At 43.3% G+C, this 20647-nt stretch overlaps 1 protein-coding gene across 5 annotated transcripts in view; it reads left to right on the top strand.

The window, feature by feature from the left end:
• LOC129346175 (unconventional myosin-Ia-like) overlaps nucleotides 1-20647 on the top strand; it is a 62294-nt gene that overhangs the window by 10161 nt on the left and 31486 nt on the right. For 4 of the 5 annotated variants that reach the window (XM_055003481.1, XM_055003480.1, XM_055003479.1 and 1 more), the window contains exons 2-11: nucleotides 1433-1602; nucleotides 3770-3885; nucleotides 3991-4085; nucleotides 6234-6338; nucleotides 8302-8348; nucleotides 10149-10212; nucleotides 11409-11507; nucleotides 14443-14546; nucleotides 16327-16474; nucleotides 17567-17685. In XM_055003481.1, coding sequence (XP_054859456.1) covers nucleotides 1480-1602; nucleotides 3770-3885; nucleotides 3991-4085; nucleotides 6234-6338; nucleotides 8302-8348; nucleotides 10149-10212; nucleotides 11409-11507; nucleotides 14443-14546; nucleotides 16327-16474; nucleotides 17567-17685 — 1020 coding nt within the window. In that variant the 5' untranslated portion in view covers nucleotides 1433-1479. The remainder of the gene's footprint in view (nucleotides 1-1432; nucleotides 1603-3769; nucleotides 3886-3990; nucleotides 4086-6233; nucleotides 6339-8301; nucleotides 8349-10148; nucleotides 10213-11408; nucleotides 11508-14442; nucleotides 14547-16326; nucleotides 16475-17566; nucleotides 17686-20647) is intronic. The other variant, XM_055003478.1, reaches the window with a different exon arrangement.

The raw sequence follows: 20647 nt of genomic DNA, 5'->3' as shown, positions 1-20647 counted from the left end.
GACAAATGACACTTGAACGGCAAGTGGATTGAGTGGAGGGCAAGTGGAGGGCAAGTGAACAGGGAGGAATACACTTGCCGTTCCAGTGTCATTCGTCACTTGTAGTTTGGCCCTCAGACACTCTTTGCCTCTGGGCCTTAAATACATTCTATACAGTGACACAAGTTAGATGGCTCTTCTAATCTACACAAGGCCATGTGTAGGTGTTATATACCATCACGTTGCCTCTGACCTATGGCGACCCTATGAATGAAAGACCTCCAAAAACGTCCTGTCATTAACAAACTTGCTCAGATCCTGCAAACTGGAGGACATGACTCCTTTTATTGAGTCTAGCCATCTCCCTTTAGGTCTTCCTCTTTTCCTACTGCCTTCCACTTTTCTTAGCATGATTGACTTTTCCAGAGAATCTTGTCTTCTCATGGTGTGACCGAAGTACGATAGCCTTAGGGCCAAACTACAGGTGACGAATGACACTTGAACGGCAAGTGTATTCCTCCCTGTTCACTTGCCCTCCACTTGCTCTCCACTCGATCTACTTGCCGTTCAAGTGTCATTCATCACTTGTAGCTTGGCCCTGAGTCTTGTCATTTTACCTCCTAGGGACAATTCAGGCATGATTTGATCTAGTAGCCATACAAGTGTGTTACTCCTCAGTTTTGTAACCCACTCCAGTGTTTTTATGTTCTAGGCTTATAGGTTCCCTTTGTGGCCTGTCTAGTCATAAGGCAGGGCTAGCCCTGTTTCTCTGTAAGAGAATCGTCTATGACTTTCTTGGTCAAATTCGGCAACTGTTCTTCTCTAGTTCTAGCTGTATCCATGACATCAGTATCTGAACAGAGTTATCTATCAGCCAGAGAGATGTGGACAAACTTTTTCAGTACAGAAGTACTTCTTTTGGCTTACACTGGGATATGTGTCTTGTGTACAACCCATCAAGACCCTGAAGAGGGTTTATAACAACAACTAAGGGCCAAGCTACACATGACGAATGACACTTGAACAGCAAGTGGATTGAGTGGAGGGCAAGTGAACAGGGAGAAATACACTTGCTGTTCAAGTGTCATTTGTCATGTGTAGCTTGGACCAAAGTTTATTAGCCAGAGACCATCACATTCTTGAAGAAGTGGGTTTGTATGTTTCACAATGGGAAAGAATATTTTATTTGTTTTACTTTTTAAATTTCTTTTATACCTCACCTTTAGTTTCATTTATACCTCCATCTCCTCCATTTTTCGTCACAACAAGATAGATTGGCCTGAGGGTGTGTGGCTGGCCCAAGGTGACCCAGCAACTGTCCATGGCAGAGCAGGGAATCACACCTGGGTCGCCCAGATCCTCACCCATCACTCTAGCCACTACGCCACATTCTCTCTCCAATTTCTGGTGGTAAAATCATCTGGACTAATCAAACTGTTTCATTAATTCACAGGCTGGTGCTTTTATTTGGAATTCCTGTCTCCCCTTCCCCAGAAAGCCATGGACACTGACCTGTCCCTACTCAACACTGTTGGGGTAGGAGACTTGGTGCTGCTGGACCCGCTGACAGAAGATACATTGCTGAAAAACCTGGAGGAACGCTTCCGACATAAGGAAATCTATGTAAGATGGAGGAGGGAGATGAGGAATAAATGGGATGGGTACTTTTCCAATCTAGGATGGGACGGTGGAGGTTTGGAAATTTCATATAGCATGAGAACCAAGCCCAATTATTCTATGATCGTGGAAGCACATGGGCAGGGGATGGAGTGCTAAGGAGAAGCGGTATATTGCATGCTAGTGAAAGGGGTTATGCACAAATTAATTTTTTCTTTTATTTATCCCCCACTTTTCCCACAATGGGGACTCAAAGCAGCTTACATCATTCTCCTTCTCCATTTTATCCTCAAAACAACCTTGTGAGGTAGGTTAGGCTGAGAGTGTGTGATTGGCCCAAGCTCACCCAGCAAATTTCCGTGGCAAGTGGGGATTTCAACCTGGCTCTCCTAGATTCTAATTCAGTACCGCTATGCCATTCTAACAACTGCAACGCACTGGGGCCATTTCCACACGTCTTTCCCTCACGCAAAATTGCGCAGAACTCATGGAACGATGGCATTTTCATGGCACGATTTTGCATCATGATTCTGTTTCATGGCGCAATTTCTGATGTCGTTGCGCCACGAAATGGAGTCATGATGGGAAATTGTGCCATGAAGATGCTGTCTCTTTGTGAGTTTTGTGCAATTTTGCGTGAGGGGGAAAGATGAGTGGAAATGGCCTTGGTCTCAAATGCTTCATATTTATCATGGATCATTCCTGTTCTGGTAAATAGATTCTGCCTTCTCACCTATCATTTTTCCCTTTAGAGATATTTTGTGGATTTAAATATATATATATATATATATATATATATATATATATATATATATATATATATATATATATATATATATATATATATATATATATATATATATAATTAGTATCAGCACATGCATGCTAGATTCCCTTCCATATCTCACATAATTACCCATCCCGATAGCAAGTGTGGCAGAATGTTTTTTTTATTTTATTCAGAATAAATATTTTATGTTATTTATATATTATCTTTGCTCTCATATTCTGTTAAGATGCAGATCTGTGATAATTTTGTTGTGGTGATTCTATATGTGTGTTCCGCTGTAGGCTGTTTTTAATTTGTGGATATAGGGGTTATAAGTTCTGAGCTTGAGATCTTTGGTCAAATGAGCCAACAAATAAAGAAAAGATAATATCCATTAAACAGTCCTTTCAGCATGAGAGCCAGTTTGATGTAGTGGTTAAAAGCGGCAGGACTCTAATCTGGAGAGCCGGGTTTGATTCCCCACTCCTCCGCTTGAAGCCAGCTGGGTGACCTTGGGTCAGTCACAGCTCTCTCAGAGCTCTTTTAGCCCCACATACCTCACAGGGTGCTTTGTTGCAGGGATCGGGGCTTTTTTTCAGCTGGAACGCAGTGGAACGGAGTTCCGGCACCTCTTAAAAATGGTCACATGGCCGGTGGCCCCGCCCCCTGATCTCCAGACAGGGAAGTTTAGATTGCCCTCTGCGCTGGTAATTACTTTTTATTTAATTAATAAGATTAAAAGCCCAGTAAAAAGGGCAGAGAAATAGAAGAAAAAAATTAAAGAAAAAAAGAATACAAAGAGAAAAAGAAGAACAAAGACGGAAAATAACAAAGAAAAATAATACATTTTTCATTTTCTTTTTTTCTCTACAACATCCATCATATTTTAACAAGCATTGTTCTTTTAGTTTTAATATCTCCTAAATTTTCCTTTTCAATACTGCCCCCCTTCTATTTATTTTTCCCAAATTAATCTTCTTAGAAATCAAAACCACAAATCATCAGTTCGTTCTTCCTCGTCTCACGCAGAAAGTCAATAAGGTTTCCAGTTAGCGAAATAGCGAAATCTCGCGTGAAATCTCGCGAGAAGACGCTGTTATCACGTGAGAAGACACTGTTATCGAGTGAGAAGACGCGATGACAGCGTCTTCTCGCGAGATTTCGTGCGAGATTTCACTATTTTGCAGAATAAGGTAAGCCGTGTGGAAATGGCCAATGTTTTATCTCTGATCAGGACTGTAAGTTTAACCATCTCTGCTAACTCCGTCTTTTTCAGAATCCAGTCCTCAATTGAAGACAATACTGTACTTTTCCATTTTCGCACATATAAAAACCTAGCCATCATGGTCGTATAGATAACCTACCTTTCTGTGCATATTGTTAATAACAATATCCCTGCCTCAGACTTACATCGGGAATGTGGTGGTGTCCGTGAACCCGTATCAGCAACTGCCCATTTACTCAGAAGAAACAGTGGAACAGTATAAGAACTGTAACTTCTTTGCAGTAAAGCCCCATATGTAAGTAAGACTCTGTGGGAATCAAAACCCCAAGGACTGGGGTGGGAAGGACTATTGGTAGGAGAAGACGACCTTTCTAATGTGTCTTCTCTTTGTTCTACATAGCTACGCCATAGCTGACGATGCTTACCACTCCCTTAGAGACCAAGATAAAGACCAATGCATACTTATCACCGGTGAGAGTGGAGCTGGAAAAACAGGTGAGTAAAGGATGGGTCTTTAAGGGAAGTCATTGCACAAGAAAACATTATTGGAAGGAGAGTGTTGGGCCAGGGTGGATAATGGGATAATGATGACAGACATAGCAATAGCCAGTTAGCAAAATGAAAGACAAACGGGCCTAAAGAATTGGTTGAAGAGATGAGATTTATAATTTCTGGAGCACCTGGGAGACTAAATGCCTTGTGGCATGAATTTTGATGGGTAGCAAGTTAAATTGCTAGATGTGGACTTATAAAGTGCACAGATCAGGATTATAGAAGCAATGAGGAGGTGAAAGGGGTGTTTAGAAACTGAAATGGGGGGTTATGGGATACATTTGTTTAGGAGAGCTGACTAGTTTCGACATTGCTAGAGTTGACCCTTAAGGGAATTGAAAGTGGTTGGACAGAGGTTACATTTCCTATAGTGTACACATGTGTCCAGGGCTTTTTTTCTGGGAAAAGAGGTGGTGGAACTCAGTGGGTTGCCAGCACAAGACCACACAATGACATCACTTTGGGTCATCTGGAACAAGGGGGAAATTTTTTAAAGTTTAAATCGCCCTCAGCGAAAATGGTCACATGGCTGGTGGCCCCACCCCACTGCTGGAGCGGCACAGAGGGCAATCTAAACTCCCCTCTGTCTGGAGATCTGGGGGTGGGGCCACCAGCCATGTGACCATTTTCAAGAGGTGCCGGAACTCCGTTCCACCGTGTTCCAGCTGAAAAAAAAGCCCTGCATGTGTCTCTTTAGACTCACTCTTGCCTCTGGCTAAACACGTTTTTCGGGTTTTTGAAACACCTTAACAACTTACAGAACCTGTTTGCTACAGCCAAAACTGGAAAGAGTGTACAGTGTACACACAACAAGCAACAGATGTTCTTTCAAACTACCTTAAGTTTTCTTTTAGGTCAGCAATGGAACGTTATGGAAGATTAATATGTTCTCCTGCTAGTTTTTGAGTTATATGATTTCTAATGTAAAGTTTATGTCCATATATATATATATATATATATATATATATATATATATATATATATAATAATATTGGAAGTTGAACAAATGAATGAAACTGAAATAGTATAACTGGTGTTGTTAGGTCCAGTGATTGTGCTGTCAGAGTAAATATGGGGACAGAGTGGACATCTTGGTTTATTGCATACTCCAGTCCAAGAGTCCATGTCAATGTCGGGAAGAACATTATGAGTGAGAAGTTGTTTAAGGTTAGGGAACTATCTGTGGGCAAGAAAAGGGCTGTTTCCACATGGCTTACCTGTGTTCATAACGTCCCGGTAGATCGCGCAAAAAACGCGGAAGATCACGTTTCCTTGCGAGATTTGCGCAATGTCACGCAACGTCGTGCTAATCTCACGCAAGGAAATGTGATCTTCCGCGTTTTTTGCACGATCTACCAGGACGTTACGAGCACAGGTAAGCCGTGTGGAAACGGCCAAGGTTTGCCAATGCTTGTGAGAGAAGGATATCATTGTCCAGCATGGGTTGCAAGTCAGGGCCAAGCTACACATGACGAATGACACTTGAACGGCAAGTGGATTGAGGGCCAAGCTACACATGACGAATGACACTTGAACGGCAAGTGGATTGAGGGCCAAGCTACACATGACGAATGACACTTGAACGGCAAGTGTATTTCTCCCTGTTCACTTGCCCTCCACTCAATCCACTTGCCGTTCAAGTGTCATTCGTCATGTGTAGCTTGGCCCTCAGATGATGTGTTCTTGGGGGGTGGGGAAAGCTATCATATCCTTCCAGCATTCAAAGGCCTTTTTTGGGTTATATGAGCATGAGGCAAAAGATTAACTCATCTTTTCTCCTGTGATGTTTTTGTACACAAATTTATTTCATTGTTGAATGCTAGGGTTCCACTACTGGGATCTGACATAGCCTTGATTGTATTTTTTTTTCAGGTGGAATGCCAGATTATATGGATTTGTTTTGATTAGCAAGGCAATTCTTAGTAATGGTCAAATATGCATGTAGTTAAAATTAATTCAATCTGCAAATAAGCAAAGACTGAAGGAAGTGGCGTGTCACAAGCACACAGGAAGCGTAAGGTGCTTCCAGCCCTCCCCCAGTCCCCATGAATATTTCAGTCGCTGAGACGCCCCGTGCTTTCTCTTCATCAGAGGCCAGCAAGCTAGTGATGTCCTATGTGGCAGCTGTATGTGGGAAAGGGGAGCAAGTGAACCGGGTCAAGGAACAGTTGCTGCAGTCAAACCCTGTTCTGGAAGGTAGGTGCCTACTGCCTCCATCCTGGGGAATGGAATAGGGAGGGAACAGGGTCCAGAATTAGATCCAGGCCTTTTGGCAAAAGAGCACTAAATGCATTTTGTCATCTATTTCTGACTAGCAACAAAGCCCATTGTGGGAATAAATACAGTGGGCTCTAGAAAACTGATACGGCAGGCCCCTACTGCAGGGGCTTGGGAGGGTGGCACTGACATGCCGGGCCTCTCCGCCATGGAGGGGAGGTGGGAGGTGCAGCGGCTTCCTCGACAAGCCCTCTTGCCGATGTCTCACCTCTTTCCCCTCTAGGGGCGTATCACTATGCCTGTACTCTGGGAAAAGAGGTGAGTCATCTGGAACACGGCTTCCCTTTTATATGTATAGATGAGGGATCCACCTATTTTCCCTCAAAGCTTCTGTTACAAGGCTGTTTTCCACCTCCTGCTTTACATGTGAACAGTCAGACATAAATACATACAGGCAGATGCCCTGTCGTGCTACTGCTTTCAAGCCCAGCCAGGCCTTGAAAATGATAGCACAGCCTTGTACTTCAGTGTTCCCCAGTGCCTGCCATAGTGCCTACTGATGTGTTTCCTAATGGCCACTTGCTTCTTTCTCAGAACACTTAATCCCCAAAGTGAAGAGCAGTCTTGGCTTTCCTCCATCACACAGGAACAGGAGATGCTTTAGAAGACCCTAAAAAGCATCACTTTGAGGTCCCCAGGGAGCCTCCATTAAAAAAAAAAAAGCTGATTGCATCATGCTCAGTTTGGATTGCCCAATTTTTTGCAAGTTGCCCCCCATGGCATCTTGTGGTGGTGCCCAGTATTCATTATAATATATATATATTATTTACACTATTTATAGGCTGCCTTTCTCACTGAGGGCCAAGCTAACAAGTGACGAATGACACTTGAACGGCAAGTGGATTGAGTGGAGGGCAAGTGAACAGGGAGAAATACACTTGCCGTTCAAGTGTCGTTCGTCACTTGTAGCTTGGCCCTGAGACATGTGGCTGATTACTCAGGGTAGGTCGATGCAATTAACGGCTGAGACGTTCAATACACAATACAATGGATTGCAGGAATGTGAAAACAAAACATAAGCCAATTGAAACGACAAATTAACTGATGTGGAACTATCCAGTAAGATCGTACCTGGTGGTAGAGAGTGCCTTCAAGTCATAGCTGATTTATGGCTACCCCTGGTGGGGTTTTCCTGGCGAGAGACTAACAGAGGTGGTTTGCCATTGCCTGCCTTTACTGCCCTGGTCTTCGTTGGAGGTCTCCCATCCAATTACTAACCAAGGCCGACCCTGCTTAGCTTCTGAAGAGAAACCAGAGTATTTGTTTTACTGGCTTTTGCTGTAATAATAAATGACTGACTGGCTTAGCTTTTGAGATCTGATGAGATCAGGCTCACATGGGCTATCCAGGTCAGGTCTCAACAAGGTTGGGGTCATTTGCTATATTTCTCTAGCCCCCATTTGTTTCTATATGTTGCTTCTTCTATCTGGTCCAGAAAACTTCTGATGCTGTGCCACAGAAAGCATTCTGGGAGAAATAAATCACTATTAAGCAATCGTCTTCGAGCCAAAACACACGTTAAGAAATACCCCGGTTCAGCACGTGTTCTCTTACCTCAAGGTTTGCTGGGATCTGTAGGCGTCCTGGAAGCTTAAAGTTTAGCATTTACAGAGCAGCAAAAAGGGAAAGGGAAATACAGGCGCCTGTATTTTAAGCTTTAAGCTTCCAGGACGCCTTTAAGCTTCCAGGACGCTTAGAGATCCTTTAAGCTTCCAGGACTTTAAGCTTCCAGGACCCCTACAGATCTTTAAGCTTCCAGGACGCCTACTTTAAGCTTCCAGGACTCCTACAGATCCCGGCAAACCTTGAGGTAAGAGAACACGTGCTGAACCTGGGTTTTTCTTAACGTGTGTTTTGGCTCTTCTTTTCTTTTCCTCTCCAGCCTTTGGGAATGCGAAAACCATCCGGAATGACAACTCCTCAAGATTTGTAAGTATCAACACAGAGATGGTGGGAATGAATGCTTTGTGAGATAGTTGGCTGGATCTCTTGAAGGGCATACGCCTGCTGTTGCAAAGCCATGAGAAAACAAGGATACTGAAAATACAAATATGTGGTTATTTTGCATCATGTCATGTGCTTCTGCTCTTTTTGGTGAGGAGTAAAGTGCCACACAGGGCACCGAAGCCTTACTTACCTGGATATCTTGCCTCCCCATCTTCTAAGATTTCATTTATACTTACATAGGGTATTTATATTTTCATAGCCTTAAGGGCTATAGCAAGTGAAAAAGCTACGACTCCCCAGATACTTAATCCAACGCCCAATATCAAATCCCAGGCTTGCATATATAAGAGCACATTATAGAAAACACACAGTCCTGAATGTAGGATTTCCTTCCCCAACCCGTCAGGATGGAATGCATCAATGAAGATTCTACCTTGGGACCTTCAAGAAAGCGAACGTGTAACAGATTCTTGGCGTAAGAGAGGTCACTGAGGGCCAAGCTACACATGACGAATGACACTTGAACAGCAAGTGTATTTCTCCCTGTTCACTTGCCCTCCACTCAATCCACTTGCCGGTTCAAGTGTCATTCGTCATGTGTAGCTTGGCCCTGAGGCAGACCTCTCAGTAATAAAACTGTAACATAATTAAGAGGGTCTTCAGCTGTGGATAAAACTGGGCTTTTGCTGGAATGCTCTTAATTGTTTTACACAGGGCTTTTTTTCTGGGAAAAGAGGTGGTGGAACTCAGTGGGTTGTCCTCGGAGAAAATGGTCACATGGCTGGTGGCCCCACCCCCTGATCTCCAGACAGAGGGGGGTTTAGATTGCCCTCCACGCCGCTGAGTGGCGCAGAGGACAATCTAAACTCCCCTCTGTCTGGAGATCAGGGGGCGGGGCCACCAGCCATGTGACCATTTTTAAGAGGTTCCGGAACTCCGTTCCACTGCGTTCCAGCTGAAAAAAAGCCCTGGTTTTACAACTTTTTTTTTTAAAAAAATCGAGGCATCCAAGAGGTCAAGGGTCCTTCATTAATCTCTGCCATTATCATTTCTGTCAGTCTTTATTGCCCCATGCATAGTAGCAGCAGGAATAACTAATACATTCTCCAGGTGCAGATGTGATAAAAACTGTGACATGAGAAGTGCTGTATGGAAGTTACACCCTTTGACCTGGAAATCCCTTCCCGTAATCTCAAATGTATTTGAGCCTGGCTATGGTTATGCATTGCTAAAGGAAAGTATTGTGTACATTTTCACGGGCTCGGTGTCCCGTCCCTCCCACACGTCTTTGAGGGCCCAATGATATCCTCTTGCCCATAACAAGTTTGATCTGTAAGGAAACATCTACTAGAAGACTAGGATTGGAATATGAAGCCTTGAGTTTCCCTCCTCCATAGTCCCCCACATGCTAATGCAGAGAACCTCAGAAAAGCACACAAAAGTTTTATTCTAGCTCAGTGATACCCACTCAGAGATTCAGGAGCCACATGTGGCTCTTTGACACACTACCAGTGCTCTTCAGAGCACCATATGGTATCTACCTGCCCCATGTTTAAAGGTCCTTGCATGGTGGAGCTTGTAGTTGACAGGTATTTTCACCTTGAAACAGCCGTTGCCAGAAAGAAAGGTACAACGTGAGCCTCCTTGAGGTGCAGGCCTCAAGCCAAGGATGGAAGTAAATGTGGCTCTTTTGGTTGATGCTAATTATGAACGTGACTCTCTGTGAGTTGTGGAGTGAGTACCACTGCTCTAGTTCCATGGCTTTCTCTCTTTCGTCTCTAGGGCAAATACATGGATATTGAGTTTGACTTCAAGGGTGATCCTTTGGGTGGTGTCATTAGCAATTGTGAGTATGAATTACCAGCCTCACTCATCATCCCCTCCTCTTGAGTAAAATTTAACAGAATTTAACATTTTAATCTTCCTGACCACTTGCAAAAAAAAACACGGGGGGAGGTGAGTTAGATGTAGCACAGTGGTGCTGTAGAGAGCTGCTGTAGCACAGTGGTTAAGTAGTTCGGCTGCGAATCAGCACTCTACTGGTTCAAATCCCACTCCTGCCATGAGCTCAGTAGGTGGCCTTGGGTAAGCCGCTCCTCTCAGCTCCCCAGCTGCATTGTGGGGATAATATAACACTAACTTGTTCACCGCTATGAGTGAGGCACCAATCTGTCTAGAAGAGTGGTATATTCGTGCAGTTGTTGTTGTTGTTGTTGTTGTTGTTATTATTATTATTATTATTATTATGTGCAAATGGGACAGGAATCCTTCACCTTTAAATGCTAGGTTGGAAAGAGGACTGCAAAGGAGAATGGGAAAGACTTAAGACCCTTTTAAGCTTTTGCCCTTCAAACAGTGACATCTCCTTCTGCCTTCTGACCACAGGATGTCTTAATTTCAGTTTTTTTAAAAAAGAGGAATACATAGTCTCACTCCCCTTATGAGGGAAAGGGATTTTGCTTGAGGGCTGAATAGATTTGTGTATTTGTTTATCCATTGTTAAAATTGCTGATGAATCAATTGCACTCAAATCCCTAGTATAAAGAAACATATAGGCTGATTCCGCACACGTTGGATAATGCACTTTCAATGCACTTTATCAATTGTTTGAGGTGGATTTTTTTGTTCCGCACATGAAAAAACCCATTCCAAATGATCTATAAAGAGGATTATCCAACATGTGCGGAATCAGCCATAGTTAGACATTTGTTAGGATTATTATTACCTTGCCTCCAGGTGGACAGTAATTGAAGATGGGTTGCATGACTCTTGCTGAGAGTTGTTTAGTTCCAGGTCTGAAAACAAGAGCCTGCTCTCGTCACGAGGGAAAAGGTGCTCTGCTCAGGCTCACTGGAAATGTCAGGATTTTGAAAAGCACTCTTGGCAACTCTACATTAGTGATGGAGTTGGAGGAAGGACTGTCTGAGAAGGAGAGGGTCAAAGGTGGCTTGGTGGAGGAGAAGTCACTACTAAAAGGACAATGTTGCCTTAAGCCTTATCAATCCGGGTTCCTTTTTTCTTTATTTTCATGTTGATGATCAGACCTGTTGGAGAAATCTCGGGTGGTGCATCATGTCAAGGGCGAGAGGAACTTCCATATCTTCTACCAGCTCCTGTCTGGAGGCTCTGATCAGCTACTCAGTATGTTCACACATAGGATTTCTGCAGTTCGAACATGATTGGATCTGATGCCCCATGGTAGAAGGGAGGGGAAATGAAGGGAAAGTAGAAGGACATGGGGAGTTTTTGTGGAGCTTGAAAAACTCATTTGGGGAGAATGTAAACCTTGCCAGCCTAATAGGGTGTAAATAGTCCCCCCCCCCAAATTTTATTTCTGATTCCAAGATTTACAACACATCGTATTGACGTTTCATATGAGTTACAATATAACTGGGAGTAAATTACAGATATCAGGTCATATTTTATTGGAGCTGATTAAACATATTAAGTTTAAGTTAACACAACAAGCTGCCAAAGAGAAAGATATCCTGCTAATGATGTCAGTATGTACTCCATGGCTGAACGTTGCACACAACAGAGAGTAACCTTAGATATTCTGTTAAGATAGCTAAATTTTATGGATATAAGAGTTTCAGATAGGCTGGGTTTTGGGGTAGGATATCCTCTTTTGTAATGAGCTCAGGAAATTGGAGCCATTTCTCAATGAACCCAGTTGTTTTAGAGTAAATTTCAGATCGGAGAAGACCATCTGAAATTTTTTCCATTATCAGATGATCCCATATTTTCAAATATGTGTGAATAGTTAAGACAGTTGGAGAGAGTGTGGATAACCTAGTTGGAATGGGCTGGGAGTAGAGATGGGCACGAACCGGGGGGGGGGGGAAATGAATTGAGCGGTTCGTGGTTCGTTGCATTTCACGAACCATGAACTTTCACGAACCTGCCCTGCTTCATGAACCAGTTCATTTAGTTCATAAAAACATCACACCCAGGTCATCAAATCATCATTTCCAGGTCAGCAGAAGGCCTGCAGGAAGTGCATCCCCTGTTGCCTAGGAAACTGATTGATTGGTGCCAGGCTGTCTGCAGTGACGAACCAAAAAACGAACCAAATGAACCAGCTTAAAGTTCATGGTGGTTTGTCAGAAATGGGCTCTGACGAACCGCCGGTTCATGAATCATGAACCAGCCCGGTTCGTGCTGAATTTTGGTTCGTATTTTGGTTCATGCCCATCTCTAGTTGGGAGTTCACAGAGGGCTGCTTGATAAAGGATTTAGATAAATTTACTCCTTTTAATTTTATGCTTTTCCACCCCCCCCCCACCATTGTCTTAGGAATCTGATGATAAACAATAAATGTATACTTAATAAATAATACAATTAAACAATTAAAAAGTAGCACAACAAGGTCACATTAAACCATATTTGCTATTGTTTTTTTTTAAAAATCTTAATTTCAGCAAAGAAACCTATATTCTATCACTCTGAAGAACCTCTACCACTTCTATCTGAAGAAGTGAGCTGTGGCTCACAAAAGCTCATACCCTACCACTAATTTTGTTAGTCTCATAGGAGCTACTGGACTCTTGCACTTTTCTACTGCTACAGACAGACTAACACCCATCTTGATCTTCTACCACTCCAGTTAGCCAAATCTGAAGCCTTCATCCAACCTATAGTCAGCTACTGGTTGGAAAATTCCTGGAGATTTGAGGTTAGAGCTTGAGGAGGGGACCTCAGTGGGGTGTAGTGCCATAGATTCCACCTTCCAAAGCAGCCACTTTGTCCAGGGAAACTAGATTCTGTAGTCTGAAAATAAGTTATAATTCTGGGAAATCTCCAGGCTCACCTAGTGTTTGGCAACCGTACTCCAGACTGAGAGGCCTCCCTTCAACAGAAATGGCTCTTTCTCTGGCAAAAGAGCTACTTAAATTGAAGGAAGTCACCTCAGACTGGAGGGAAGCTTCAAATCTGGATGAGTGAAGCAGTAGGGTATAGACCATTAACATTATTTCTAATTTTAATTGGAAAAAGAAAATCCTTACCTGCTGCCTACAAACGTGCACTGGGGGAGTGCTGTGTGCTGTGGCAAAGAGGTGAGACCAGGTCGGGGACAAGGAATGGAATCTCAGCTTTTTAAAAAATAAATAAAAAATAAATACAGAGCATAAAAGAAACAACAATACATTAAAATATATCAGTACTACTTAAAACACCAATAGATTTATACAGATCTTTTTAAAATTAGAAACATAAGAACAATGAATATAAATTGAGAATGTATCAATTATCTATATGGTGCGTAACAACATATACTAAACATAACTAAGATATAATTCCTTTGGAATCTTCTTCTGTTCAGAAAGATAAGTTAAAATTGGCGACCAAATTTTCATGAAATTAGAGAGGGCTTTAGTTGATGTCGTCTGGTTCAAATTAAAAGTAAATCTCGCTAAGGGCCAAGCTACAAGTGACGAATGACACTTGAACGGCAAGTGGATTGAGTGGAGGGCAAGTGAACAGGGAGAAATACACTTGCTGTTCAAGTGTCATTCGTCACTTGTAGCTTGGCTCTCAGGGCAAGTGGATTGAGTGGAGGGCAAGTGAACAGGGAGAAATACACTTGCTGTTCAAGTGTCATTCGTCACTTGTAGCTTGGCTCTCAGGGCAAGTGGATTGAGTGGAGGGCAAGTGAACAGGGAGAAATACACTTGCCGTTCAAGTGTCATTCGTCACTTGTAGCTTGGCTCTCAGGGCAAGTGGATTGAGTGGAGGGCAAGTGAACAGGGAGAAATACACTTGCCGTTCAAGTGTCATTCGTCACTTGTAGCTTGGCCCTCAGACTTTACGAATAGCTGCAGTTCCCTGTCTGGAATGGTCTGACTTGGGGTTTGATTACACAAGATGCTGAACGTGGGGGTCATTCGTCACTTGTAGCTTGGCCCTAAGACATACTGATCCCAAAACCGTGTATGCCACATCCACAGCTTAATTTTGAGTAACAGAGTTCAGGACCTGAGTAGGGGAAAAGGTAAGAAAACGGGCACCCTTGATGTAAAGGAAGTCCTGTGAGAAAAAGAAGGAAGTCCTGTCAGTTGTGTCTCTTTTCAAACAGAACAGCTGAAGCTACAGCGAGATTGCAGCTTTTATGGTTACCTCAAGAAGGAGGCCTCGAGCCTGCAAGGAAGAGATGATGCAGCCAACTTCAGAGCTGTTCAGGTACTAATTGTATTTGAGGTGGTGGGGCAGGGATGAGTTGTAGTGGTTTGTTGTCACATATAACCCTTCTGAGGAGTTGCCAGGAGAAGTGAGCCTTGTATTGTCGAAGGCTTTCACGGCCGGAGAACGATGGTTGTTGTGGGTTTTCCGGGCTGTATTGCCGTGGTCTTGGCATTGTAGTTCCTGACGTTTCGCCAGCAGCTGTGGCTGGCATCTTCAGAGGTGTAGCACCAAAAGACAGAGATCTCTCAGTGAGACACAAAAGACACTGAGAGATCTCTATCTTTTGGTGCTACACCTCTGAAGATGCCAGCCACAGCTGCTGGCGAAACGTCAGGAACTACAATGCCAAGACCACGGCAATACAGCCCGGAAAACCCACAACAACCAAGTGAGCCTTCTTTAATATTGGAGATTCAATTATCTGGACTGTTCTTGCTTAATTCTTACTGCCAGAAACGGGACCATAATTCCTGCTTGAGTGTTTATCTCAACATTAAAAAGATTGGGTTCAAGAGTGGCATGTTTAAAAACATTTGTTTACTGAAATGTGTCCATATATACAAAGAATAAAGGCAAAGATGCCAAAGTCCTCTCTCTTCTCCTTTGTCCATTATTCTCTGTCATAGTTCACCAATATTAAGCCATTGGGCCATATCAGTGGATCTAACATTGCAACGGTGGGATATTAAAAAAAACAAACTTTGCAAGTTTTCTCAGTCAATCAGCTGCAATATGACGAACAGAAATTTTAAGAACGGACTAAAAAGTATGTTGTGTGTGCATGCTAGCCTCAGCAGTAAGAAGTAAATCCTAAAAAAATAAAAAAATAAATCACAATGTTGCAACATTGCAACTTTGGTGCATTAAAAAAATCCTTGCAAGTTTCCTCAGTCAATCAGCTGAGGAAATGTACTTGTCCTCAGCTGATCAACTGACAAAACAGAAAGTCCTCAGCAGAAATGGGGCATTTTTCTGGTGCAGAAAAAATAAGCAGACACCACTTCACTTTGATCCCCTCAAGTGTGAAATTACAGAGGCCCGAAGTGGTTCTGATCTTTGAGCATCGAATACTCAGAAAACCCAATGTAAGTAGGCATGCGGAAAACACCTTATTTTATAATCCAGTTGAAATGGTAAAAAAGAAAAACTTTCTGCCCTATTGGACACCATATTGAGTGAAGTATGACACCACAAAAGCATACCGTTGTATGTCCCAAGCCTGGCCCAACAGCAAAACAGTGTCTACTAGAGGTGGGCACGAACCGAAATATGAACCAAAGTTTTTCACGCACTGGGCCTTTTTTTGGTTTGCAAACCAGTGGTTTGTTGGAGGGCATTTCTGACAAACCGTGACGATTTTTAGGCTGGCTCATTTGATTTGTTTTTCAGTTTGTCACTACAGACAGCCTGGAGCTGATCAATCAGTTTCTTAGGTACCGAGGGGGGAGGGATGGGCTTTCCACAGACCTTCTGCTGCCCCGAAAATGACGTATTCACGAACCAAATGAACCAGTTCGTAAACCGGGTGATTTCATACCGGTTCATGATTCGTGAAATGTGACGAACCACGAACTGCAACAAACCACCATTTTCCTGGTTCATGCCGATCTCTAGTGTCTACATAGACTAAAAGTTATCCCTAGCCAACTGGATTCTCTGCATACCCAATTTTTGTCCTAAAAGCATCTCTGCATTTTTGCCTCTCGTCTCTGTATTCTTCTGCAAGTCAGGGAGAACCAGGTTTTCTTATGTCTAACGCTCTTCCTTTCTCACAAAGGATGCCATGAAAGCCATTGGCTTCTCCTCTGCAGAGGTGTCTGCAGTGCTAGAAGTGACGGCTGTCGTCCTCAAACTGGGCAACGTGCAGCTGAGCGAGCAATTTCAAGCCAGCGGGGCAGAATCTTGTGGGATCCAGAATGAGCAAGGTCAGCAGGAGAAGCCCATATCCAGGGCTGGGTTGGGGAACTCAACCCAAACTTGGTTGCAAAATAGTTTCGGGACTAACTAGACGTGCTGCTGGGAGACTCACAGCTGGCACTCTTTCTCATTCTAAATAACTGCTGCATGGGACCCCACTTGAGCTCAGGACTCCCATACGGAGGGAAGGGAGGCTAACTTCCCCCCCCCACACACACACACTGTTGTCCAACTTGAAACTTCTATGTTGCCAGTACATTTTTTTTTCCTCCAGTGGGGCCAATAGCAGCTCTGCAGTTCTATTTTGGGTCAGGACGGAGCAAAAGGAAAGAGTTAAAACCTTCTCCTTCTCACCCCATTCTGCAGTCTCAAGTTGTACTGGGCTGTTTTCACACGTGCCCCGGGAGATCGCACAAACTCATGGGCGTGAAGTGTCTTCCTAGCACGATCACCTAGCACGATTCCCCTTGAATGGCCCGATGACGTCAGGAAAAGGGCCATTAAAGGGAATCATGCTGGGAAATCGCGCTAGGAAGACACTTTTATGCCGTGAGTTTCGCACAATCTTGCGGGTGCGTGGCTGTGTGAAAACAGCCCTGGATTCCTACTGATGCATTTTTTAAAACTACTTTTAAACAAGTTTACTAGGAGTACAATAATTCTGAGCGCTATTTTTCCTCAGTGCTTTTACTACTATGGAATTTTAATGGCAGAAGCGTAGGTGTGTTTGGGCGACAGTAGCTGGATGCAGTATGCTTTCTATTCCAATACAAACTTCTTTCAGAAAGGTAATCTCTTCAATGCAGGGTGGCTGTGCAAATAGCATTGTCTGAATGGGCCCCCTGACTTCCTTGAATTTAGTGTCTAAATAATACCCCAAATCTCTAGTCTTCAATCTCCCAGGCACTATCACTGTGGTTTACTCTGGAGCAATGCTCAGTAGATTGCAAAGGACCTTGTGAAACCTTGTATCTGTTCCATGGATTTCTTTGTTAGGCGTGCTGGTGGTAATGTGTCATCAGTGTCGAAGACTAACAAGAAAGTGTTGAAGACTAACAAGAAATCTATTATCCTCCCTGCTCTTGATTTTATTTTTGCAGTGCTACGGGAGATCAGTCAGCTAATCAAGTTGGATGACACCATACTAGAACAAGCGTTGTGTTCTCGTACTGTGGAAACCCATCAGGAGAAGGTGGTGACAACTTTGAGCGTGTCTCAAGTAAGTATGGAGTAGAGATGTGAATGCTGGTTTGGGTATGTTGCTTTTATTTCAGTTTGGAAAGAATCTCAGCTGTTTTATGCCTGCCTACAGGCTTCTTTCGCAGACACTCAGGCCTATTCTTACAGTCAGGTCCAGGGGTCCTTTCGTAGAAAAAGAGCTGGAAGAATGCATTAGCATAACTCATTAGCATAACTCTTTAGCATATGCCATGCCCCTTGACATCACCAGAAGTTTGTCATTAGCATAACTGTTTTGCATATGTCACGCCCCTGACATCACCTATCCTGGCTGTTTTGGACCCAATCCTGGCCATTCAGGGCCGAAATTGGGTCCAAAATGGCAAAAAGGGGCTGAAAATGGCTGAAAAGGGCCCAAAATGGTCAGAATTCGGACGCTGCTGAGTGGTTCACCACCCATCAGAGGCCTGATCCGGGCCGTTTCAACCCCAATCCCGGCTGAAACGGGCCCCAAATGGCCGAGAGTCAGGTGGGCGGGGCCACCTGACATGTGGCCTCTTTTGGCAACTGCCGGAACCGCGTTCCTGTGCGTTCCCCCTCAAAATGAGCCCTGGTCAGGTCAATGTTCAATAAACTCTCAAAAACCCAGTCACATCAGCCCATGGTTTAGCCAGTGATATGCACACGTTGTGTCATATAGGGACTGATTTTCAGCACCCCTCTGCAAACTTTAAGCAATGATGCGAACTCATTTTTCTTCATTATAAAAGGTGAGCTGTTAAATGCTGCAACCAGAAAAAGAGAAAACGAGAAAAAAAAGATAAAGGAGCAAAGCTCCTAAAGTGCTATAATAATTTAAGGCTCAGGAATCACATTTTCTGTTCTTTGTTATGGCAGTCTACAAAGACATATCAAGTAAATATACAATGAATCACAGCATGGCAATAATATATGCTGCAACTTGAATCATGCTAACATGTTACGATAATGCTAAAAGACTTTTTTTTACAGCGCAATAAAGTCCACGTTCCAAAAGCAAACACAGGGTAAAAGACTTATAAAATTCTTCTTTTATATGCCTGTAAAAGTCACAACATACACATAAACATATATATCACACTGAAATACATAAATGCAAAGATATATATGACAGGCCATTGTAAAACTACTCAAAATGGGTAGCAGGCTTGTAACGAACTGAGCCTTGATAGGACACCACATGTGCTCATTTTTTCCTTGACTCTCTCTAAAGGAATTTGTAACATGACTATGGGCCAAGCTACAAGAGACGAATGACACAGGTTGGACACTTGTCAGCTTCCCTCAAGTTTTGATGGGAAATGTAGGCGTCCTGGTCTTGCAGCTTGGCTCTCCGACTGCTGTCCAATGGACTTTTCAACTGTCACTTGTCCAACATTCCGCCAAGCTGCCTACATTTCCCATCAAAACTTGACGGCAGCTGACAAGTGTCCAACCTGTGTCATTCGTCACTTGAAGTTTGGCCCTATGTTTGCAGCCAGTTCCTCCTTTGGGTCCGAAGTCACACAGGAAAGGTTAAAATAAGACCCGCTTTCCTGCATGACCATCAAACAGTTCAAATACTCAGATCCAAATTAATTCCAAAGCATATATGCAGATATAGAATCACCTTTCTGTTTTTCACCTGTGCACACCAACAGTGGGAGAAATACAATAAAGTGTTTTGGTATGAAATTAGCTTGCAGCTAATGTTTATCCCAATAGTACAAACAAGCAGTTATGTTGAAGAGCTGCCATATAGAGGATGGCATAGAGTTGTTTTCCACTGCTCCAGAAGCTTGGACCAGAACCAATGCCTTGAAATTAAATCAAAAGAGGTTTTGGCTAAACATTAGGAAGAACTTCCTGACAGTTGAAGCGGTCTCTCAGTGGAACAGGTTTCCTCGGGAGGTGGTGGGCTCTCTTTCTTTGGAGGTTTTTAAGCAGAGGCTAGATGGCCATCTGACAGCAATGCAGATACTGTGAACCTGGGCAGATCATGAGGGGGAGGGCAGAGTTGGTTACATCACTGCTTAGTTCTTGTGGCCCCTTCTTACATGCCCAGGGTAATGCTGATCACCACCTTGGGGTCAGATGGCAATTTTTCCATAAGCCAGTTTGCCTAGGGATCTTGGAGGTGTTTTGCCATCTTCTGGGCATGGAGCAGAAGTCACTGGGGAAGTGGGGGGGGGAGTAGATGTGAATTTCCTACATTGTGCAAGGGTTGGACTAGATGACCCTAGAAGTCCCTTCCAAACCTATGATTCTATGATTCTGATGTTCAAAGGCATATGCAAAACAGTCCTACAAATTTTTTACCCTGTATATTTTCTGCATGTATATCAGCAGAGCTAGTTTATTGAATCAGGGCAGCCAGTCTGGCATGTCCACCCCTGACCATCAGGAGGCTAATTAATGTCCTGTTTGGAACCTTTGAGGTAGTAAGCAAAACTGGCAGTACGTGTCTGCATCTATTTTCTCTGCTGGAGTCTGAATATGTTTAGTTTTATTATAGGTGTTTTAATAAGTTTTAATGGCTTTATGAGAAAAATGTAGGTTGCTTTTTGAATCTTATTTGTCCAAAAAAGATGATGTATAAAATAAGGTGCTGGGAATGAATGGTCTATGCTAGTGATGGGACAAAGAGATGGGACTTCAGCGTGGATAAAACCACCCTGGTAGGAGGAACCAAAGGGTTAACTACATACCTTGCTTAGTTGATAATGAAATCCAAGACTTCTTGTTTGACTCATCAGTGAAATGTAGGGAATGTAGATTTCTGATATAGGTCTCCCTTAAAGAATTCGGAAACAACGCAGATCATTCTTACCAACGTACAGCTGCAATGGGTTCATGGGGAGGAGTGATTATACAAAAACTGGTTGCATAGGTGCCATATAGGAGAGTTCATAGAATACTCTGTATGCTAGCTCTGGGACTAGCTAGACCATTCTTGAGGCAGTGGGTAGCGCTGGATTTCACCC

Source organism: Eublepharis macularius, chromosome 19, assembly GCF_028583425.1.
Source record: "Eublepharis macularius isolate TG4126 chromosome 19, MPM_Emac_v1.0, whole genome shotgun sequence".
Taxonomy (NCBI): domain Eukaryota; kingdom Metazoa; phylum Chordata; class Lepidosauria; order Squamata; family Eublepharidae; genus Eublepharis; species Eublepharis macularius.
Note: the sequence above shows the minus strand (reverse complement) of the source record. Positions and strands in the feature narration are given on the sequence as shown.